Source organism: Vitis vinifera, chromosome 15 (assembly GCF_030704535.1).
Source record: "Vitis vinifera cultivar Pinot Noir 40024 chromosome 15, ASM3070453v1".
Lineage (NCBI taxonomy): Eukaryota > Viridiplantae > Streptophyta > Magnoliopsida > Vitales > Vitaceae > Vitis > Vitis vinifera.
This window is the reverse complement of record NC_081819.1, coordinates 15,473,486-15,498,549: the sequence shown is the minus strand read 5'-3', so window position 1 is coordinate 15,498,549 and position 25,064 is coordinate 15,473,486. Positions and strand designations below refer to the sequence as shown.

General features: G+C 35.9%; 1 protein-coding gene across 1 annotated transcript; it reads left to right on the top strand.

Moving 5' to 3' along the window:
- The first annotated feature begins 1,969 nt into the window (after positions 1 to 1,969).
- LOC100263231 (protein ARABIDILLO 1) lies at positions 1,970 to 24,177 on the top strand. Its single transcript, XM_059743264.1, has 12 exons — positions 1,970 to 4,241; positions 4,518 to 4,676; positions 4,763 to 4,843; positions 4,984 to 5,115; positions 5,874 to 6,001; positions 10,527 to 10,614; positions 12,070 to 12,164; positions 13,232 to 13,295; positions 15,520 to 15,695; positions 16,809 to 17,030; positions 23,424 to 23,508; positions 23,603 to 24,177. Exons 1-12 carry the CDS (start codon positions 2,865 to 2,867, stop codon positions 23,777 to 23,779), a joined length of 2,784 nt encoding a protein of 927 aa, XP_059599247.1. The 5' UTR covers positions 1,970 to 2,864; the 3' UTR covers positions 23,780 to 24,177.
- Positions 24,178 to 25,064: the final 887 nt, after the last annotated feature.

Genomic DNA, 25,064 nt, shown 5'->3' with positions numbered 1-25,064 from the left:
TTTCAATAATTAATCAAATAATTTAATAATTAATATTTAAATAAGATTACTTTAGCAAATTATTCAAATAATTTTTAAAATGAAATATTTTTCAAGAGTTTAAATTTAATATATAATAATATTTAAATTATTTGCTAGCACTATATTAAATATAATAAGCATCCAAATTAATCAATCAAATATAAGTGGAGAAAATTCCAACAAATATAATGGGAAAAAGATCTAACAAATAAAACGTCTTTTTAGCAAATGACATATAAATTTACCAAGTCAAGTTTAATTCCAAATATTGATTCTATAACTTGATTTTTATCCTCTCAAATTTCAAAAGAATAACAATAATAATTAATAATTAGCTTTATAAGTTGCACTATAAAGGTAAAATTTACGAATTTTCGAAACCTATTTAAAAATTCTTTATAAATAAAGACCATACAGATATATTTTATAAGGATTTTTTTTTCACTTAAAGGAAATAAGTGCTTTAATTGTTATTGAAGGTAAATGTATTATATTGTTTTCTTATTTGTTTTTCTCTAATTTTTTTGGATTAGTGAAACCTTACAAGTGGATGGAACAAATTGTGAATATGTAAATAAAATAATTGAAATATAGTTAAGAAGGATTGACCTGGTTTGATGAGGGATATGGTCACACATTGTCCAAAAGTCGTTATCACCTCCTTAGTTATTGTAAAAACTAATGATAGTCGTTTTAAGATACAACTTTGAAGGACATTTACTTCTTTTAGATTCACCTTTGTTAGATGTCGATTCATAAGAATACCAACCTCTTCTAATTTGTCACGATTGTCTAAAATGAAAGACAACTTTTTTGTTTATCTCAAATACCTTTTTTGAAAGATAACATCTTCTAAGGATTGGACAAGAACTAAGGGGTCCAAGGTACTGCTTGGGATCGAGGGAGGTAGGGTGCTCTCTCGACTTGTTCAAACTCCTAGATTAGACAAGGCTGCTATTCTTGACCAAAGTCAGGAATATAGTAAGTATTTCATACAGATAAACCATATTCAAGGGGTCCATAATACAATCTTAAGAGCTCCCTGAACACCTATCTAACCAACCCTCTTATCGTAGAACGAGGGTAGAGTTTTCGGTTCTACCTCACATTCGAAGGGATAATAATGTATTTTTTATGGACGTGTGCATAGAAAAACTATGAAGACTCAAATGTAAAATAATAGAACTATGGAATACTAAATATTATAGGATATGTCGAAAAAGAAAATGACATATATGATATGTTTTGATGATTTCAAAGGTAAATGAAAATTAACTTTTATGGAGTTAAAGATAGTCATCATCCGAACAATTAAGTTTCATAGAAACTCATAATATCCAATTCAATGATCGAGGAAGTGAATAATACCAAAAAGATAAATCCTTCATTTTCACAAAAGGAAAATTTAAAGCTTTTATGTTTATATTTTATTATGACTATTATTTTCATTTTTTTGATTTTATTTCTATAAGTATATAATAGTTGAAAAAACAATTAAAAAAAAATAGAGTAAAAAACAACTATTGTTAAAAAAATTTGAATAAAAAATAAAAATTAAAACTCTAATTCAACTTTAAAAATTGACTTTCAAAAATGTGGGAAATTTTGGACTTTAATCTAGGTTCTTTTGGTGATTTTACATTGTTAATTTTTTTTTTTGTAGAATTTTTAAAAGAGGGTGGATATAGAAATTTTTTTATTTGATAATAATGCATATATCGCCCTGTTTGGCATAGAGTTTTTCTCTTTAATTAAGGTTTAAAGTTGAAGTCATAATTTAAAAATGACAAGAAGAATTAATTTCGTTGAGAAGCGAATCCAAACAGGGATTACGTATTTACATATAAGATAAGAAAGACTCGGAAGCCTTACAGTTTTCCATGTTAGAAAAATATAGAAGAAAAAAATACATATATATTTATTGAAAGATAGCGGTGATGAGAAGGGAATGAGCTGTAATTTCATACCCTGCTCCTGTAAATCTCTTCTCAATCTCCCCCACCCCTGGTAACAGATATAATCTCCGTGTCTCCCCGTTTCTCCCACTCTCTCCCTTACGCTGCCTTTTGCATTGGACCTAAAAAAAAAAGAAAAAAAAAAGAAAAAAGAAGAAGAAACAAAACAAAACAAAAATAGGGAAGAGAGGGATAGTAGACACATGCCTTGAGGGTTTGGCCTGCCTGTCTCTCTCTCATGCACTCCTCAATTCTCTCCCACCCTTCTTCTCCCTCGTCTCCTCTCTCCATTTCTATCCATTACACCTCCTGTCAAGCTTGAGCAATCCAAACCCCTCTTGTAGCCCATTGATTTGTACCAAAAGCTTCAAGATTTAAGGGTTTTCCGCCACAAAGCCCACAAGCCTAAGCCCCTCCAGGTTTGAGACAAATTCGCTGTTTGTAGCTCACGTCTCTCTTGCATTTATGATCATAGATTTTCTGGGATTTTGTTCGGATTATTGTTATTATTATTTTTAGATTATGAATCTGTAATTCCATGTGATAATATAGAGAATTGGGGGGTGCTGAACAATTCCATTTGGGTTTGAGGGATTAGGGTTTTTGAGGTTAAAGGGTGTTTATTTCTTGGTCTACCTCTGTTCATTTACTGGTCCCAAGATTTGGGTGTTTGAGGTGAGAAGAGTATTTTTATCTGGGTCTGCAAGATATGAGTCGGTGTTTGTTCTTTCACTGGTTTTAGGATTTGGATGCTTAGGTTTAAAGGGTGCGTATTTGCATCCGGGTCTGCATGATATGAGTAGGCAGGTGTTCCTTTGATGGTTTTAGGATTTTGGTGTTTGAGGCCGGAGAGTGTTGGTATTGGGGTCTGTGTGATTTGATTGAAATATGAGTCGGAGGTTGAGGAGGAAGGTGGTGAAGAAGGGGAAGGAGAAGGTTGTTTTGCCAAGTTATCCTGAAATTGAGAATGATGATGGGGGCTTGGGCTTTGAAAATAAAGGATTTGCTAATTGGACTAGCTTGCCTGATGATACAGTGATTCAACTGTTTTCATGTTTGAATTATCGGGACCGGGCAAACTTGGCATCCACATGTAGGACATGGAGGCTTTTGGGTGCTTCACCATGTTTGTGGAACTCATTGGATCTCCGAGCTCATAGGTGTGATTCTGCTGCAGCAGCTTCACTTGCATCTCGGGGCATGAATCTTCAGAAGCTTCGGTTTCGTGGGCAAGAGACTGCTGATGCAATAATACATCTTCAAGCTAGGGGCTTGCGTGAAATCAGTGGGGATTACTGCAGGAAAATTAATGATGCTACTCTCTCTGTGATTGCGGCTCGGCATGAGCAGCTTGAGAGCCTCCAACTTGGACCAGATTTCTGTGAAAAGATCACCACTGATGCTATTAAAGCAATTGCTGTCTGCTGCCCTAAATTGAATAAACTTCGGCTTTCTGGTGTTAAGGATGTTCATGGAGATGCAATAGATGCTTTAGCTAAGCATTGCCGGAATTTGACTGATCTTGGGTTCATGGACTGTCTGAAGGTGGAGGAGTTGGCACTGGGGAATATATTATCACTTCGTTTCCTCTCAGTTGCTGGGACCACAAATCTGAAGTGGGGTTTGATTTCACACCTTTGGGGTAAACTACCTAACTTGACTGGGCTAGATGTTTCAAGGACGGATATAACTCCAAATGCTGCTTCAAGATTGTTCGCCTCATCACAGAGCTTGAAGGTCTTGTGTGCCTTGAATTGTTCAGCACTTGAACAAGATGTTACCTTTTTCGCCACTTATAACAATAATAACAATATTAATAATAAAGGTAAACTGTTACTTGCACAGTTTAGTGATATATTTAAGGGAATAGCTTCTTTATTTGCCGATACTTCGAAGAACAAGAGGGATGTATTTTTCGAATGGCGAAATGGGAAAAACAAGGATAAAAACTTGGATATGATCATGAATTGGCTTGAATGGGCTCTCTCCCATACACTCCTGCGTATTGCTGAGAGCAACCCACAAGGCTTGGATACATTTTGGCTTAAACAAGGTGCAGCACTATTGCTCAGTTTAATGCAGAGCTCACAAGAGGATGTTCAAGAGAAGGCAGCCACAGCACTTGCAACTTTTGTTGTAATTGATGATGAAAATGCTAGCATTGATTGTGGAAGAGCTGAAGCAGTAATGAGGGATGGTGGCATACGTCTCCTTTTGAACCTTGCAAGATCTTGGCGGGAGGGGCTTCAGTCAGAAGCTGCAAAGGTAAGATTTTTTTGGGAAATGTTTGTTATGATCATATTCCTATTATTTTATGATGCACTATTCAAATGATCTTAATTGGTAGTACTCAGTTTGAATGGGTATGATTAGATTGTGACAAATGCATGCAATACAATGCATGTCATGCACGTTATTATCATACAATTGATTTCTTCCTAACAAGATTAGTGTCATTATTATGAAACTTGACATTTTTATTGATTTTGGATTGAAGTTGTGGAAACCAATTTAATTTGTTAAAATCTGTTGCATATGTAGGCTATTGCCAACTTGTCGGTGAATGCCAATGTTGCAAAAGCTGTTGCAGATGAAGGAGGAATCAATATACTTTCCAGTTTGGCTAGGTCCATGAACAGGTCAGTTGCCGAAGAGGCTGCTGGAGGACTCTGGAACCTTTCTGTTGGAGAAGAGCACAAGGTTTCCATTCTGCACTTCATTTTTTTGTCATTCTATAGCTATATACTCCAAGTTTCTCCATATAATAAATGAGAGTATAATATCAGGGTGCAATAGCGGAAGCTGGTGGTGTAAAATCCTTGGTTGATCTTATTTTTAAATGGTCTGCTGGTGGTGATGGAGTTCTGGTATGGGTTCTATTATTCTGCATTATTTTCTGTCTACTTATGAAGCCTTATGAATCATCATTTTTTTTTGCTTGCATGAAGCTAGAGTTTCTGTTTGGTGATAATATAATTGTGGTTGGTTCTTGTTTGCATGTTTTCAGGAACGTGCAGCTGGTGCACTGGCAAATTTGGCGGCTGATGACAAATGTAGCATGGAGGTTGCACTAGCAGGTGGTGTACATGCTTTGGTTATGCTTGCTCGGAACTGCAAGTTTGAAGGAGTGCAAGAGCAGGTAGTACTGCACTTGTTTTGAATATTAGAAGGGAGTGCCTTGGTTTACACCAATATCTATAGCACTCTATTTCTTGCAAACATGTCTTGCAACTAAAAATTTGGAGTTCGACAATAAGCGGGTTCCACCAAGATATAACGTTGGTAGAAAAACTTTCAAACCTAAGTGTCCACAATTATATGATCATTATTGTATTTGTCGTTGACCTCCTACTTGAGGTCCAAGTTGTTATGAGCCTCTTCCTACTAGGAACGTGCCACATGTTTTCATGTAGTGCCTGAGAACCTGCCACTGGATAAGAAGTTCACATGCATGCACCCCTGTATTAATGCGCCTTGCGTAAATTTTGTATTTATGGTATGCAAAAGGGCAGTAAGGTGGTAAGTGCATTCATCACTTTCATTTTGTTCTGTATTGATGGATTTTGCTATCCACTTGTCATAGTCCACTTGCTGTTTGGGCACTAATTGTCTAGCCTTTTAAGTTGATGCCTTTCTCTCCTTGTATTATGCATTACCAAAGTCAAAGCTGTGTGGAATGATATTTTAAACTTAAATATCCTAGTCATGCTAATGATTATTCTCTGTTTGCATATTTCAAATATGGTTCTGATATATATATAAAAAAAATTCAAATATGGTTCTAAATTTCACTATGCCAGCTTGCATTTGCACATGTTTGTGTTTACATTAGCACATATTGTATATATGAAGTGATCTGTTGCTAATTAATTGTCGTGACTTCTGAGTACATACCAGGCTGCACGTGCCTTGGCTAATTTGGCTGCTCATGGAGATAGCAACAGCAACAATGCTGCTGTTGGACAAGAGGCAGGTGCACTTGAAGCACTTGTGCTACTTACGAAGTCTCCCCATGAAGGTGTCAGGTGGGTTTTTCCATTTTTGAATTTTTTCCTTTACTTTTATTTTTATTTTTTTTGGTTGTTGATAAGGAAAGATTTAAAAAGAAGGATAAGAGGTCCTTCAAAAAGGAAAATGTACAAACAAACCTCCTTAGAGAATCCCACCCACAAAAGCGTGGATGCATTTATTCACGAATCATAATTAAAAGATCATGTCATCTATTTACTCGTAGTATCTTATTTCCAGCTATTTGATTTTTTTTTTTCCATAAATGTCTTTTTTATGTGACATACAACTCCAACTTGACTCCAGAAAAAGAAAAGGGGTAAAACTCATAATCTTCCAGATATGTTCATTTGATGACCATGCCACTTGATTGGTTAAACATTTGCTTCTTTTAGTTTTTGAGTCTCATATGTCATTAAAATTTTGCTTTACTTTCCATTTTTATGAATGAAACCCCATTTCCTAAATTTATCTCATCAAACAAGCTGATGCTAAGTGTCCTGATGGCAGCTAAAGCTTATTTGGTGGGATATTTTTCCCAAATTATGTCACATTATGCGTTATTAACTGGGTGGTTGTTCTTTCCATTGAATTTGTCTAGCTTAAAGAGACACATGTATCATGTAGTTGACATTTGAAGCCTGTGTTTCTGGAGCAGAACTTGTAATTTTCATTGGTAGGGGCCAAACTAGTAATATGAGGATAAAATTAGGAAATATATAATTAAATCATATATTCAATTTGCAAAAAAAAAAAAGGATTTTAAGATTAAAGATCAAAAGTAATGCATGACTTGTTAATCCATAAAAAAAATCTAATTGTAATCAATAAATCGATCATGTTTGTTGAGCTCCTTTGTCCATGTTCAAATCAAAAGGCATCCATAGGAAAATATATCTAATCTAGTTTGGTAGACTTATATTGGATATGGGGCACATGTATCTGCATGTGACAGTTACGATTAGTTTTTGTGTCATTGTTTTGAAAATATTACATTTGTTTTTTTTTGAAACTATTAGTTTCTTTTTCTTTTTGGACTTTTCAAAGACCGAATTTTAGTGTTTTAAATTCATTGAATCCAAATAGTAATCCAGTATTGTAATATGTATAATTCGGATGAATTAAAAGATGTGAGAGAATGAGAGAAATTAATAGACAATAGGGAAGTTAAAGTTATGAATCGGGAAAGTGGAAACAACATTTTTATTTTTGTTTTTTTTTATTATTTTTTTTTCCTGATAGGTAAATATCCATTGCATTAATAGCTCATACCAAATAAGTGCTCGAGGTATACAAGGTGTATACAAAGGCACCAAAAGGCCATATCAAGTATAGGGTACAAAAAACAACTCCCATTCACTACATTGAGTTGAGCTAATCAATAAAGTCTAATAAGGACAAGGAACAATCTCTTATGTATACTCTAACCTACTCTAAAAAGTTATAAATAAATAATTGTTTGATATCTTGATCTACTTTTTTGATATTCTCAAATGCTTGCCTGTTTCTCTCCTTCCAACTGGTCTAGAATAGGCATAAAGGAGCAACTCTTCAAGCTATCTTTCTCTTTCTCCTAACGAGGGATCCATGCCGACTCAAGAGAACCTTCTTTATTGAGGAGTACATTACCCATTTTATTCCAAATAGAGCGAAAATCAATTGCCACGAGATTATGCTTTCAAGTAGTGAAGGAGGATATGATCCATTGTTCGTTCTTCCTCTTTACCTATATAGCATTTATTTGGCGTTATACACCCCCTCCTTTTAAGCTAGTCCAAACTCAATATCCTTCCCCAAATGATTTCCCAAGCAAATATGCTGACTCTCAACGAAACCTTGGGATTCCAAACAATTTTGGAGGGAAAGGAAACTGTTCTTCCAATGGACAAAGAGGAATAAAGAGATTTAATTGAAAAGGTCCCACACTTTAGGATCGACCACACCATTTAATCCTCAATGTCCCTGTCAATTGTTTAGGATTGCAATTCCCAAAAAAAAGCATCCACCCCTAGCTCCCAATCATGGAGTTGTTTTGAAAAACAAGGGTTCCAACATCCCCTTTACCCCTCTTGATCCCACACCTTGGCCACCCAAAGCTATGGAAAACAAAGCAGGAAAAGCCTCTCTAAGGGACAAATTACCATACCACTTATCCTTCAAAACATTTCACCCTCGGACCATTGCCCACCTCAAACAAAATGATATTTTTATCATCTTTATGTGATTTCCGATTGTTGTAAATTAAATGTTAGGACTATTTTATGATACCTGATATAGCTAAACGGTTGTTAAAAACAAGGAGAAAAAAATTGATGTGTTTTCTTCTTCTCTAGATTGGTAAGAGGAAGCAAATTAACTATTTTTGATATCCAAAGAAAGGAAAATATTAAGTATCTCCTATTAAAGTTATGCTCAGCAGTTTTAAAAAAATGGCTAGAAGTGGCACACCTCTCTAGGGCATGTGAATGAACCTTTTGTCCATATCTTCTTGTCCTCCTATTTTCTTATACCAAATTCAAGTAACATCTCTGTTTCTTATTTCTTAAAATTTTAAATTTCCATGAAATATCTTGTTTTTAAGGTTGTGGAGTTGTAGCCGATATCTTATTTCATTCTTCTTCTTCTTCCTTTTTCCCCCTTTTAGTTTTTGAGCAATTTCCTTTCATATTCTATCGATAGTTTTTTTTTATCCCCTCAATTTCTCCTTTTATTCCATTTAAAACCTTGTCTTGAAGTTTAGAGGTTAAAATTAATATTTATTAAATGCTTGTAGGGTGGAGAATTTTTAAGATTTTCATACAAGGGAAATGATGTTAGGACAACCCATGAACCAATGTCTATAGTCAAGTTGGTGGGCTAGGGTTTTTATCTTTTAGGGTCTAAGGAAGATGAACAAGGATGAAGTTTATTATGGCAGTGAAAGAAAGAAAATAAAAATATAAAGGAAATAAGAAGAAGAAGGGATAGAAAGCTTCGAATCTTGCTAAGGCCTTCTAGAAATCTCACCTAGAAGAAAAACAATTGAGTTTCACAATTGAGAATTGTAACACTTGCAAAAAAACTATTACCATTTAATCACTCTAACTTGGTTTACATCAATTAACGTTATTTATAGACTTTTCTAGGAAATCCAAATTCTACTAGGATTCTAATAACGTATTATGTTTCTAATTCTAATTCTCCTACTATGATTCAAATAATTAGTCATTCCTAATTTAATTCCAACAAATGCTAACCCTAATTTAACCTATCAAAAAACAAATACTAATCCTAATTTAATTTCAACTAATACTAATCATAATTTGTTTCCAACTAGACTTAAAGTTTATTTATTCTTTTCCTTCCCTTTCTTGAATATACTTTAAGAGGCTTTCTACATCAGAAAAAAGGGGTGTTGTTTTGAGGAATGATTTCCACCATTCTTGTCTAGGTCCACTACTGCACTTTCATATTGTCTTTGTAGGAAACAATTTTTATCAGAAGAAATGGAGCTTTTAGATCATTTTGCGCCTTTGGACTTCAGGGAACATCTTCTATTTACCCTTTTGATGGGTATCAAGAGGATGATAAGATAGTCATCATTCTTAACTGATTTCATGTTTATGTTTAAGTTGCTTTGGTTAAGTTTTTAAACCTTGTTTGGATTGACTTCTAAAAGCAAAATACTCTTTTTTAATCTCAGTTACAACTTCTATACATATTTGACTTATTTTATCAACAAAGCTTTGGGCTTAAAAAAAAGAGCTTAATATGGATGTTAGGGAAATGTGGATTATGTTTATGTTGCTTTAGGTTAAGTTTTTAAGCCTTGTTTGGATTGACTTGTAGAAAGCAAAATACTCCTTTTTAAGCTCGATTACAACTTCTATATCTATTTGAGTAATTTTATCAACAAAGCTTTGGGCTTAAAAAAGAGCTTAATATGGATGTTAGGGAAATGTTGATTTTCACAAAAGCCATTTTTTTTCTTTTTCTCAAGCAGCCTTATTCTTGCACAATTGTGCTTCTTCCTACCATGTTTGGTTGCCTTCAAAAAGCATCTGTTTGATTTTGCCTTCATCAATTACTTCTACAAATTTTAAAAAATTACAGTTGAGATTTGATGTTCTTCCATTTCTGATAATGATTGGAATAATGCCTGCTAGAATAAATAAGGTTAGATTTGGTTCTAAGTCAATTTAGTGGGAAATTTTATAGTAGATATCCTTGAAGTTTGAAGAACACTGCAAACCTGGGTTTTTTTTTTTTTTTTTTGTTTTTTGTTTTTGATGAGTGAAGTAAGTAAATATCATAAATGAAAGGGACTAAAATAACGGATCATAGTACACAGGAAGTATACAACAGATGCCTAAAAGTGGTACCAAAAAATGACCAAAAAAACAATGCCCTTCTCAAGAAGGGCCCAACCAGTCAACAAATTCTGCTACAGATGGAGGCCCAAGATCCAAAAACAACCTAGACCAAGCCCATAGATTACATAGGAAAGAATGTTTTAGATAGCATCTTACCTGATTGTTATCCATGTATGTTCTCATCAAACAGGCAAGAAGCTGCTGGTGCATTGTGGAATTTATCATTTGATGACAGAAACCGCGAAGCAATTGCAGCTGCTGGTGGCGTTGAGGCCCTGGTATGATATTCTCCTTGTTAGCCTCAAATCTCTTAAATGAAATTCACAGTTCTTCTGTGGGAAGTGCTTTGTAGGATATGCTTGCATTAAGTTCCTTAAGAGGCACCCACGATTAGGGAATGTCTATTTAGAAAGTGCTCTTCAATCAACATAGGTTTGTAGTACCATATAGGTTTTGCTTGGTGGCCAAAAGTTCATGAAACCATTTGTCTACCGCTCTTAACTGAGAGCTTTGTAATGATTTAACTTGTTTATAGCCTCAAAATGTGATTTATCATTTATTATGGCCTTAAAATAGAATTCGATAAAAATTTACGAGCGGACAAAGTTAAGTTATTAATTGCTGTCCACCTCTGTCTCGTGCTGGTATTCCAAATGATATAGAATTATATTCAAGTTGAGTTAGTAATTGTCGTCTACCTCCCTGTTTATGAAGAAGGTAAGGAGTGGGCAAAGTTAAAAAAGTGTTATCTACCTTTTTCTCACACTGCTATTCCAAATGATATATGACTATGTTTAATAATTGTTACCCACCCTATTTACGAAGGAGTGGGCAAAGTTAAATTAGTAATTGTTAGCTACCTTTTTCTCTTTCTCTCTTATGCTGGTAGCACAAATGATATATTGCTAATTAGTAATTGTTACCTACCTTTTTCTCTCTTATGCTGCTATTAAGAATGATATATTGCTAATTCTAGCTTTGAATAAATAAAATCTCTGATTACTCTATTTAGCAGTTGTTTTAGTACTATACATGTAGATATAGTTTGATTCTGAGCAGTTAAAATAATATCTTTATATTCCAGTACACTTTGACGTCTGGTATGTGTTTTTTCCCTTTAATCTAAATATTATAAGGGAATCACTCTACCTCAATGTCCTATTTCTAAAAGGATTGGGTACATCCTCCCTCCTTCCTTGGTGAATTTTGGCATGATTCCATTCAATCAGTAATGATTTGTAAATGGGAGCATTCTTCCAGTTGTGCCAATGTAGTCCCAATTCTTTTGTTAATAAACCATTTATTGAAATCACTGTTATGAGTTGCTTGGGCCATGCTGCTTACATTCGGGTTGCTTGACTCTCACACTTTTCAAATATTAAAGTGAAATTCAGCACAAATGTCTGAAGTTGGAAACCGCTTTTTCTTGATTGTCGAATGCAGGCACAAAAAACACTTTATCTTCCTACATCAGCCTTTAAAATTATGAGATGTTTTATGTGAAAGTTCTACACACACGCACACACATATATAATATTCTGGGAAGAAGTTGAGATATTGGCTTTTAAGCATCCTTACATCTAAGTTGAAACAAAATCACATTTTTTTTTGGGCATTTTTAGATTTTGTTTCAGTGGATCTTAAATTTTTAGGAATATGGAATTGTAATGTATGTTTCATACAATAAAGAGATACCTTTGTGTTGAGGCTTTATTCTTATGTGGATTGTTTAGGTTGCTCTTGCACAATCCTGTTCAAATGCATCTCCAGGTCTTCAAGAGAGGGCTGCTGGTGCTCTTTGGGGATTGTCGGTATCAGAAGCCAATAGGTATGTGCAAAGTTTTTAAATTTCTATTCTTTTCTCTTTTGTTCTCATTTTTTTGTCATGCATTTTTTTTGAAGACTTCTGAAATGAACCTTTGATAAAAACCTAGTTATTACACTAACTGTACTATATATAATTTGCTATCTAACATTGTTATCCAGTAAACCTTTTTTTTTTTTTTCAGCGAACATGCATTAACTAAAATAAGCTGCCACAACCTCCTAAAAAACAAGAAGAAATAGGAAGGTGGAAAGCGGAAATGACTGAAATTACTTGAAAAGAGCATAAAGGTGTATGAGTGGAAGGATATGTTGTGGAATTACATAGTCACCCATCACATAGTCCCTCCATGAGCAGCCTGCAATAAATTTGTTTACAAATTCCTGAACTGTAAAGGGGAAACATACTGTTGTATTAAGAGTCTTTATTGGCCTTCAACAAAAAATTTTACCTTGGGTGTGCAAGCCAATCAGACATATGACATGGTGATTCCCAGTCTTTTTGTTGCTGATGTGGTGCAGTTTTGAGCACTGGGTCATTTATGACAAGGTTTTACTGGAATAGAGTCAACCCTGCATTTGTAGATCCAAATCACCATGTATTAGGAGTGGGTTCCTTGAAGAGTTAAGAGGGGAATAAGGGGTGTGCATTTTATATTACCTTAAAACTTAATCTGGGTTTTATGCAGGTGTAATGTAATTGTTGTGTTAATCAAAGCTAGTATGATGTTCTCCTACGTTAAAGATGCTGATATGCAAATAGTATGCTGATAGTCTTAATAGATCCTTGCAATTGTTTGTGTGTGCCTGTGCATTGGACACAAGTTTTGATCTTGTAAAGCTGAATTAAGTGATTCCTGGACTTTGTCAACTGCTGACTGATATACTATTTTCTGTCCTCCATCTTTCAATTTTAGATATTACAAATTTCATGTTTGGTTTTTGAGTATTACATGTTTCATATTCACTGTTTCCTTTTAAATGCAAAATCAGCCTATTTTCTCTTTAGTTAGATTTCTACTCTGATTTTTGCTGCTGTTATTTATGCATTTCTTTTTGTTCCTTTATTAGCATTGCTATTGGGCGAGAAGGGGGTGTTGCACCTCTTATTGCGCTGGCACGCTCTGATGCTGAAGTAAGTATTGCACTTTCTTTGTTAGTCATTTAACAGCTGTTTGATTTGATCATTTGTATCATGGGAAGGGCAGTCAGTTTTTGTTTAATAAAACTTGTAATACAGAGGATGTTTTCAATTTGGTCCATTTTTCACCAATACCACAAGTAATGCAATGGTTAACTTGTTTTGTTTTGGCTTCCCAGCCACACTCCCCCTTCCTTCCTTTTTCTCCCTGTTAGACAATATCAGAATTAATTAAGCACTTAATAAACTTGTAAATTGCTTTTTCAACTGTGCATCTTGTTTTGTCTTTTATAGAGCAGTATGTACATATTTCTCCTTTTTTATCTGCTTTTGTATATTTTGAAAGGATTTGTCGTATGAATTTTTTTGTTTTTTTGTTTTTTTAATTAAAAAAATTGAGATTGATTACAAAGAATTTTTAGTTTGCATGACTCAGTAATCAGTGGTTTCCGCTTCAGACTTGGAAATTGGAACTATTGCACTGAAATTCTGGCTTAGTATAGGGATAGTTAATGGATTAAATTGGAATTTTTTTATTTTGATAGTTATTTTGCCTGTCTTCACGCCTTGCTTCTCATAGGTTATAAGCAACATAGTTTCCTGTGCTGGTGCCAAGTGGCTGAAGATCATTATTTGGTCTGAAAATTGATTCTAGGAGTGTCATTTCAGGGGATTGTGTGGGAGTATTATTTTAAAAGAATTTCAAAAGTTTGAAAGGCATTGCATTTTCAAATTCCCATTGAGGTCACAATCATAAGCTATACGCATGGCAGTATTTCTTATGCCTTGTTATTAGGTTTGTCTTCTATAAAGGTGGTAATGCTACCAAAGGTAAATGGTAGCAAGAGATGTTTGTAGTAAAGTGAGAACTACAGAAGTTGGTCAGTTGCAATGTCAGATGGAACCTAATCAGTTCTGTGTAGGATGAACACTCTTCTGCATGCTTAATTCTTTGTATATGAAAGTTATGGACGTGTTACAGGGTTGGTCTTCAAGTTCCATGACATTCAAATTTATGAAAGTTTGAAGGTTTAAAAGGAATATCTCCTCTTAGTTGCATTATATTGGTCTGCAGATTTCTGATAAACTGACCCTTTGAGTATTCGAAATGCATTTTAGAATTGTATGTAATCTGCAGGTGGATACTTTAATAACTGCATAATCAGTTGATTGCTTACATGTAAATTGTAATTGTTCTTTTTTTGATAGACAAATAAGAGTATTTATATATAGTGCCACCTAATGTGGCGGACACAATATACCGAAAATATACAAGTGAGAAACAAAAAACCATTGACAGTAGGTACAACCCTACTTCAAGACTTGGAGCACAACCATTCTATAAAAACTAATAAAGAACATGGACCTCTCTAAGTGTCACCTAGAAGAAACCCTCAAGAATTAATAATGAGGGATTCGTTGAGAGCTTGGACAGTGTGTTGCTCCCCTTCAAAGGTTCTTCAGTTTCGTTCCTTCCATATTATCCATAAAAGGACAAGGGGAGTTGTTCTCTAAACCTTTCTTCTTTTCTTGCCTATAAAGCTACCATGCCAACCCTTTAACAAATCCTCAACAGAAAAAGGGAGAATCCATGAGATGCCAAAAAAAGAGAAGAGAAAGTGCCACAACTCTCTAGCTATCCCACAGTGGATGAGAAGATGGTTTGCCGATTCATCTGCACCTTTGCACATACAACAAAAACCTACCAAAACCCATCCTCTTGTCTTGAGTTAGTCCATGGTTAGTATCTGTCCGCAAATCACTCTCCAAGCAAAAAAAACTCGCTCTGGTGGGTGCTCAAGATCCCCATATTATCTTTGAGGGGAAAGACACTTCACCCTTTGCTTCGAATACATAGAAAGATCTCATGAAGAAAACCCCAGTCATGCTAGCTTTCCAAACCGTTTTATCCTCCTCATTCTGATTCTACCAAACTTATGAAGTTTTAAAATAAAATTCTGAATGGCATCCATCTCCCAATTATGAAAATTTCTTGAGAAGCGTGGGTTGCAAGCGACCATCCCTCCTCCTACCTCCCGAACATCTTCCACCCATGCCTCCTTAGAAGTTGCAGATAAGTGCATAGTTATGTGATATTTACATATCAAAAGAAAGTTCATGTGATATTTGCATCTTTTATGTTTATGACCTGTTAAAATCTCTCTATATTCATGTAAACAGAACTGATTTTGACCATGACGTATATATCCTTTTTCAGGACGTCCATGAGACTGCTGCAGGAGCTCTTTGGAATCTTGCCTTCAATCCTGGTAATGCTCTCCGCATAGTGGAAGAAGGGGGAGTGCCAGCCCTTGTCCATCTTTGTGCTTCCTCAGTATCAAAAATGGCACGCTTCATGGCTGCATTGGCACTTGCATACATGTTTGATGGAAGGTATTTACTCCCAATTCTATGTAGTTAGACCCAATATTGTGCTCAAGTCACTCTCTTTGCCAAATTCCTTTGAAAAGCACCCCCCCACCCCCCTTCCTTTTTTTTTTTAATTCCAAATGTTAATACAATGTGCTATTTTTGGTTGCACCTCACTAGAAATTTCTTGTTTTACTTATTTTCTTCCCCTTTTAAAGAATAAGAAATGAAACTATAATAACAAGAAAGAAGATTAGATGGAAGGGGTAATCTCCAAAAGAGGTAGGAGGTTTTGGTGTGCTCTTTGGTACTTTTTATTTAATACTATCTTTAGTTACCCTATTAAAAGAGGTGGGAGTTTTAATTTGAGAGAAGGGGATACTTAAGACTACAATACATATCAGAAGGAGATTTCCAAGGGAAGAATGTCTCCATTGTATGAATCTGTAGTGGAAGTTCCCCATTTAGCCCAGAAGATGTCTCTGAATTAGCTGATTTAGGATGCCAAGCAATTATAATGGTCCAAACCTGAATGAGATTGAAGGTCTTTGTGAGCAAATAAAGATATCTCAAGGGCCTAGGACTTACACTTTACAACTGAGTATTCAGGTAGAAAACGAACATGGAAGTACCAGGTATAAATGAGAACCTTGAAACATTGGTTGCTAGAATATTTTAATCTCTTTTAGGGCAAGAGACCACGATCTCCAGGCCTAACATCAGGTGGAAAGGAAGAAATGGGAAACTGGTTAATAAATCAGGACCTTGGAAGGCTGGTTTCTGAAGTCAGCTGAAGTCAGCTAATCATGCTACAGGACTAGAGACTGTGGCATCTGATCATAAAGAGAGGAAACTGGTATAAAATGAAGACATTGGAAGGCCAGCATCCAAAGCTGGCTAATCATGCACAGGACCAGAGATTGGGATCTGAGCATATGTTATAATATTCTATTAAGTCAGTGGTTGTAATATATTTAAGCAATAATTTCAAGCTTTCATGCATCTTGGAGATATATGAGTTGACTGTTTGTGACTTAAATTGTTTCATGCTGTGGGAACATGTTGCTCAAAATTTTGTTGGATGGATAACCTATATATGTATATATATATATAATTTTTTTGTGATAAATTCTACAGAATGGATGAGTTTGCACTGATAGGGACTTCTTCAGAAAGCACTTCAAAAAGTGTGAGCTTAGATGGGGCTAGAAGGATGGCTCTGAAGCACATTGAAACTTTCATCCTTACATTTTCTGATCCACAATCATTCTCCGCTGCTGCAGTATCCTCAGCTCCAGCAGCATTGGCACAAGTAACTGAATCAGCTAGGATTCAAGAAGCCGGACATCTGAGATGCAGGTACTCTCTCTCTCTCTCTCTCTCTCTCTCCCTCTCTTTCTCTTTCTTTCACTTTCTCTCTCTATTCTTCTGCATGTTAGTAGTTGTTTGATATAATCATTTGTCAATTCATTTTTTGTTTGAGATGTTCCCCCCTTCTTCCACAATGTGTCACAGAAAAAAGGAAGTTGATTTTGCTGATATTTAGGACCCTACTGGTCACAAACATTTTGTGTTAATCTTATCATTTGTCTTTAATCAACTATCGCCCTGCTATATAGCATTCCGTCCCAGAATAGAATATGAATGTTGGGTTTTTCCAAATCATATGGCTTATACTTATTTTGAGAATTATAATACTACTCATGTCACCATGTGAGCCTAACAAAACATTTCTTTGATCATGCACCAATCCTTCTTGATGGTGGAGGGATTAGGAAAGGAAAAACACCTTTCAGATTTGAAAACATGCGGTTGAAGGTGGAAGATTTCAGAGAACTGGTGGGAAGGGTATAGTTTACAAGGCTCGTTTAGCCACATTTTGGCAGTCAAGCTAAAAGCCTTGAAGCAGGATCTTAAGGCTTGGAATAAGGAGGTCTTTGGAAATGTTTCTATTAAGAAGCTAGCAGCCTTGGCACAACTAGGATTTTGGGACTTTAGGAAAGGGAAAGGGCTCTCACAAAGGAGGGAAGGGAGATTAAGAGGGGGGTGGTGGAAGATTTCAAAAAATGGGCAACAATGAAGGAAATCTCTTGGAGACATATATCAAGAGAACTATGGCTAGGAGAAGGGGATAAGAATACAAATTTTTTTTCACAAAATGGCTAATGTTAGAATAAAAAGAAATTTTTTAGCCAAGTTAAGAGTGGATGGTGAACAACTAACTAATTAGGACAACATTAAAGTTGGTGTAGCAAATGCCTTTAGTAGGATTCTTGTTGAGTCGGGGGATTGGAGGCCAAGCATTAGTGGGTTGAACTTTGACTCCTTGTCTATTGTGGAGTCAGAAGCATTGGAGATCCCATTCTCTGAAGAGGAGGTCTTAGTTACCTTGTCTAGCTTAAGTGGGAATAAAGCTCTTAGTGTGGATGGCTTCACTATGGCCTTTTGGTATTGCTGTTAGGGCTTTGTGAAAGGAGAGGTTATGGGGTTCTTCAAGGAATTCTATGATCTAGGGTGTTTCCAGATGGAGTTTAAATGCCACTTTTCTAGTTTTGATACCAAAGAAAAGGAGGAGGAAGGGAGGGTGGGCGCGCAAAAGATATGAAGGACTTTAGATTAGTTAGTTTGATAAGAGGGTGATACAAGCTTCTAGCTAAGGTCCTTGCAAACAAACTTAAAAGGGTGGTGGGCAACTTAGTCTCAGATTTTCAGCATGCTTTTGTGGCGGGTAGACAAATCTTGGATGCTGTTTTGATAGCAAATGAAGCCATTGACTCTAGAATTAAAAGCAACTTGAGAGGAATCTTCTTCAAGTTAGACATTGAAAAGGCTTATGATCATGTTAATTGGAGTTTTGTTCTTGCCCTATTGGAGAAAATGGGTTTTGGATTCAAGTGAATTAATTAGATTAAATGGTGTGTCTCTACCGCATGCTTCTTGGTCTTGGTCAATGGATCCCCTTAAGGTTTCTTCCAAAGCTCTAGGAGGTTGAGACAAGGAGACCCTTTATCCCTGTATTTCTTCATTCTGGCTATGGAAACTCTTTCTCGCAGTCTGCTAAGGGCAAAAGAAGAGGGTTTTATTGATGGCTTCTTGGTAAGCGGTAGGAATGGTTTGTGGGTGGAGGTCTCCCATTTGTTATTTGCAGATGACACACTCATTCTTTGTGATGTTAGCAAGAAGAAGTTAGAGTACTTGAGTTGATCTTCATGTGGTTTGAAGTGATATCAAGGCTAAAGATCAATTTGGAGAAAAGTGAGTTGATCCTTATTGGAGATGCTTCTAACTTGGATGAACTTGCAGGGATTTTAGGTTGTAAGGTGGGTGCTCTTCTTACCATCTGTTTAAGCCTACCTTTGGGAGCCCCTTACAAGTTCTATAGGGTTGGGAAGGAGTGGAAGAATGCTTTTCAGAAAAGGCTTGCTTTGTGGAAGAGACAATATCTTTCAAAGGGGGGAAGATAGACTCTGATAAAGAGCACTTTGTCTAACTTATTGATCTATTTCATGTCTATCTTTTCCATCTTGAGGAGGTAGCTAAGATTGTAAAAGATGCGGAGGGATTTTCTATGGGGAGGGGGGACTTGGACTCACAAGTTGCATTTGGTGAATTGGTCTATTTGTTGCATGGAAAAACAAAAAGGGGGTTTGGGCATAAGAAATTTATCCATCCTAAATAAGGCGTTTTTAGGAAAATGGTCTTGGAGATTTGTGAGTGAAAGGAACCCCCTTTGAAAATGGGTAATTTTAGGAAAGTATGGACTAGAAGAAGGGTATGCACTAAAGAAGTGAGAGGGGTATGGTGTGGGTGTGTGGAAGACAATTAGAGGTGGATGGGAGGTGCTTAAGGATAGAACATGGTTCAAAGTTGGAGCCGACAATGGGGTGAAGTTTTGGATAAACAAGTGGTGTGGGGAACTTCTCTGAGGGAATCATTTCTAGCTCTTTATTCTGTAGCCTCCTCAAAAGATGCTTGGGTGGTTGACGTATGGGATGGTGTTAGTTGGGACCCTAGGTTTGTTAGACAATTACATGACTAGGAGCTTGAGGAGGTGGATGTATTTTTTAGAAGATTGTATGACTATTCCATCAAGGTGGACTGAGGATACGATGGTATGGTTGGGGTCAAGGAAAGACACCTTCTCAGTTAAGTCTTTCTACTCCTCTTTGGCTTGTAGGAGTGTGGAGCCTTTCCCTTATGATATGGTTTGGAATTCTTAGGTCTTAATGAGAGTTAGTTTTTTTTGCTAGGGAAGCTATATGACTAGGATTTTGATCAATCATGGATCAGCTTAAATGGAGGGGTTGGATGACTAGGATTTTGACCATGGATTAGCTTAAAAGGAGGGGTTGGAGGATCCCTAATAAATGTTACATGTGTAAAGAAGAGGAAACGAACGATCATATTCTTCTTCATTGCAGAAAACCACACAATTTGTGGCAGTTGGTTTTTACTTTGTTCAGTGTACAACGGGTGATGCACTCCTCAGTGAAGGGATTTCTCTTAAGTGGGGGTGGTTCCTTTGTTGGGAAAAAAAGAAAAAAGGCTTGGAAGGTTGCTTCGTATGTGTTCTAGACTATATGGAGGGAGAGAAATAAGAGGGCCTTCGATAATTGTGGAAGTTTAGATCAAACAATTAAAAATTCTTTTTTGAATCTTTTTTTGAGATTGGGTTAAATCGTATATTGGGGACGACTATTTGTTGATGTTAGGATTTGTGGATTGGTTAGGCTCTATGTATGGCGTGTTTGCTGGTTTTTGTGTTTTTGCGTTTCCTTTTAGGTTTTGTGGTTACTTTGTATACATCTTGTACTCTCCCTCTTTGATTGATAATGCATTTTGTTTTTCTATCAAAACCCATCCATGAAGTTTAAAATGGAGGATCACCTATCTGGTAGAAAAAGATGTAATATTTTCCTCATTTTTAAAAAATAATATAACTTTCAAGTTCAATTATAGAGTGGAATACTTTTATTTGGAGACTGGTTCAAGTTTAGGGGGATGAAGGTAATCTTTAAATATTATAAATATTAGTGTTACCTAAAAAATGTTTAACATCAATACATTCAAAACTTTAGGCAACCTCAGGTTCAAATTGCTTGGAGTTAGGGATGTAATTTGAACGGGTTGAAAGCTAATGTAAGCCCAAATGTCGAGCAGACTTAGTTGCTTGTGTTTAGGTGGATTCCTTATGTTGAATAATTCTTTTTTTTTTTTTTGAATTATATGCTTGATATGTGTTCTAACATAATTGCATAGTAAATTAATTAAATTTACTTAAATGCACATACAGATATAAATTAAAATATGTTATAAGAGAACATAAAACTTGCAACATATATGAAATTAAAATAGTCATTATTTTATAGAATAAGAAAAAGTTGAAGGATTAAGGTTTCATATCATGTTTATAATTCTTAAAGTCTTTCGTTGCATATTTTACTTTATTTGCTATATATATATATATTTAAAGTTATATATTGAACTGGAAAAGTGAAGGTAATCTTGAGTTTCCATTGGTAAAATTTTTGACCGTATTGATAAATTATCAAAACTCCAAATATATTTATTGTATTTAGCAAAATTATTAATGAATGACATCTATAAAGATGGTTATATTGACTTTATATATATATATATAATGAAACATATGTGTTAGGTTGGGTTTTGGATTGAGCCTGGGTTTGTGAAGCCTCCACCTAGCCCAACCCAACTTTGGGTTGAGATTTCTAGACATAAGTTTGTACCTTTTTCAGGTTTGGTTTTGGTTGAATTAAACACAATCAATCCATCTTGCAGCCTATTGCTGGTTGGGTATATACAAATACTAAATAGGTACCTTAATAATTAATGTCTTATCATTTGAGGATGGTTTTCTATGTATTGGATGGAACAAGTGATGGAGTTCAGCCCTCCAATGGATGTCTATAATCAAGTTGGTGGTCCAGGATTCTTCATTTTTGGCACCAATTATAATAATGTTTTGCCTCAAAAAGTTAAGCATCATTCTTCTTGAGCTTTACAACTTTTTTTAGCTTTCCGACAGGTTGGTCTAGGACCGGTTCTATCACCTCTTGCATTCTAGATTTATCACGAGCGATTTCTTTATCTTTACTAGCAACTTCAAAGTGTTTCTTAATGAGAGTATTTGGTGGATCTTCTGGTTCCAAGGATGCTAATTTTTCCTTAGGTTGTTGAAGTGGTGGCATTTCTTTCATTGGACAGAGAATCTTCTTGTGATGTATAAGTATTCTCATAGCCATCATGTTGGACCCTTTCATCAAAGAGCTAGAGTCTTCCAAGAATAATATGGACATATTTCATTCGTAGAAGGTCACACTACATTGTTAACTCAAAATTAATTCTTAAAATTAAATGTCACTAGACAAGGAGAATGCACCAACATAGATGTGTCATTTACCCAAGCAATTTGATAGGGATTTGGATGCTCCTGTGTCTTTAGATTAAGTTTCTCAACAAGTTCCTTTGAAGCTCTTCTGTCAATAATCATAATGCATAATCTCGCATGGCAAGCAACTTGAGTTGGGAAGATGCTAGTAAGTCACCGATCCTTCTCTTAGTTTGCCCTTGGTATGTTCACCAATGGTTGCATAAGAACATTGTAGCCTTCGATTATAGTTCACCTAGTTTATTTATTTATTTATTTCCTTCCCATACTTGAGTAGATCTTGGAGATTTGTCCTCATCAACAATGTACTTTTAGGGGTGTGTGTGTGTATATGTTATATATGAATAAATGTTCACCATAATGAGAGGGAAATAGCTTTTGAGATTCTGTTATTGGGGAATTTTTGGGGAGAACAGTTACCATAGGAAAGTATTGGGAGATCAAGGGAGGCGAGGGGGGCTTATTGAGTTAGTTTGTGGAAATCCATCAGAAAAGTTTGGGGATTTTCCTTTCCACTACTTGCATTCCAATGGGGTATGGTCATTGAACCAAAAGTTCTAGTATGATTTTTGACATGGGAATCCTTTAAAAAATGTTTCCAGGATCACTCCACAAAGATGCTTGGGTTGAGGAGGTTTGGGATGAGTGAGGGCCTTCCAGAAGTTGGATTATTTTTTTGGAGTTTCTTTGATTGGTAATTTGGACCTATGGTGTCTTTCTGCACCTCTTAAACTCTGACAATTTTTATTGGAGTTGAGGATATCTTAACACGGGAGGTTTCAAAGAAAGGTGGGTTAATGGTTGGATCTTTCTGCTAGTTTTTAGTGCCAGGTGCAATCTTTCCCTTACCTGCCAAATGGATTTGGAATCCTTAAGTACATTGGAAGACAAACCAATTCCTTTCTGGTGCAGCTTTAGGGGCTTGATACTCTTCATTTTCCTTTTTTGAGTTAAGATACTGATTTTTATTGCATCACTGAGCTATTCTTGGACGACTTTATGGAATATTTTCATAATTATTTCAATGGTGTTACCTTGTGGGTATATATTTTTTTGCTCTTCATAAATTTTTTGTTACCATCATAATTGTTCTCAAATCTTATTTGATATTTTCTTGTGATACACCCAAAACTGCTTGTCACAGTATAAATCCAATACTGGCAATGTCTAATTGATTTAGTAGCTTCTACAAGCTGGCGTGGTCATTCACCATGTATTCTAAATCACTATCGTTATTGCTTTACTGCAACATGTTTTCATGCATATTTGTTAAATTCTTGGTATATTTTTCTCAGAGGTATTAGTTTATGACTTTGCCGTATTTTCATCTGTATGTTGCTCAGTGGAGCTGAGATTGGGAGATTTGTTGCCATGCTACGAAATCCTTCTTCCATACTCAAGTCATGTGCTGCTTTTGCTCTTCTCCAGGTAGATTTATCTATTGCCATCCATTTTCTGAAGTTGGTTTTCTCATCACCACTTCTCTTTCTGAAATATGATGGGTGTAACGTTTTGGTTGTAGTTCTCCATCCCTGGTGGTCGACATGCTGTGCACCATGCGACCCTTTTGCAGAGCGTGGGAGCAGCACGGGTTCTACGTGGTGCAGCTGCAGCAGCAACTGCCCCAATTGAAGCCAAAATCTTTGCAAGAATCGTCCTTCGCAACCTCGAGCACCACCAGATGGAACAGTCGATCTAAAGCCTCTATCAACAGCCCATAATCATCAGTGGAGGCCAGTGTCATTCTCTGGCCTCCTAGCCTCCTTGTTAGTCAGCAGCCCTGTGGCCTGTCTTTGTGAAGAACTAAAACCATGTGGCTCCTCAAGCTGTTATGCAACAGAGTTTTATTTTTATTTTTTTTTTCTTTTCCCCATTTAATCGGGAACCAAAGGTGGTTTAGTTAGGTTTGAGTGTGATTTTATTTTCTTTTCTTTTTGGTTACTATTATTAATATTGGTGAAAAGGTACTTGAGGAGGGATGTGTTCTAAAGAGCAATACCTTATAATTTATTTTGTTCCATTGTTACAATAACTTTTATGATTATGATATAATCATATGTACAAATATATATACATTAGAGTTGTTTGAGACTAAAATCTATACTTAGTAGCATTGTGTTTTTTCAAATTGGATTTGCCTGTCAATGGCTTCATATCCTGTCCACATATGTATATGTAAAAAAAACTAAGAATTGCCTCTTCTTATTTTACATTGACACAACTATTTTGAGGCATTCTTAGGTTTATTGGTATGTTCTTTGATTGCCCAATTTTGGAATGACTTAGAATGCTCGGTTCTTTTGATGTTTGGTTGGACTTTCTCTCAATTCTTGAATGACATGTAAGCTCCTCGAAGGTATAGACACATCTAGAGATAGCGAGTGAGTTGTGTTGGGTCCATATGACAGGGTTTTCAATGGCCCAATGGGCCGTGGTTGGCAGCTCAAACACTTGGCTCAGCATAGGCCCGAGGCCTATTTGGGTCATGCCCGGTTGGGTGGGCTTGGGATGCTCAACCATTTGCCAACTTTAGCCACATCATGTTGAAGCCGAAGGGGTAGAGTTGCAACAAGTTTGAAGGCATAGTTTTTTGAGTTTCAAGCTTGAGTGGACCACATACGTCCAATTGGGCCCAAATATTTTTTTTTCCCTGTTCTAGAAATTGATAGTTAATATTACCAATTTTCGTAATATTTGGAATCCATTTACTTAGCCATAAAAATTAGGGAAGATTGGCAAAAAATAAGAAAATTTCTAAAGCAAATGTAGGGTTTATGTGAAGACTGGCATCATGGCCCATGGGGCCATCTGGTGTGTCATTTCCTCTTGAGTTGCTCTTGTAATCCTTGGACCTCCAAGCCTCCCTAATCATGCTCCTAGGCTGTGGAAACAATGGAAGGGGTATAAATACCCCCATTTTGTACATTGAGAGAGGGCTTCTCCTTTCCATTGGGACCTCTTTGTTCTTTTCTAGGGTTTAAGTT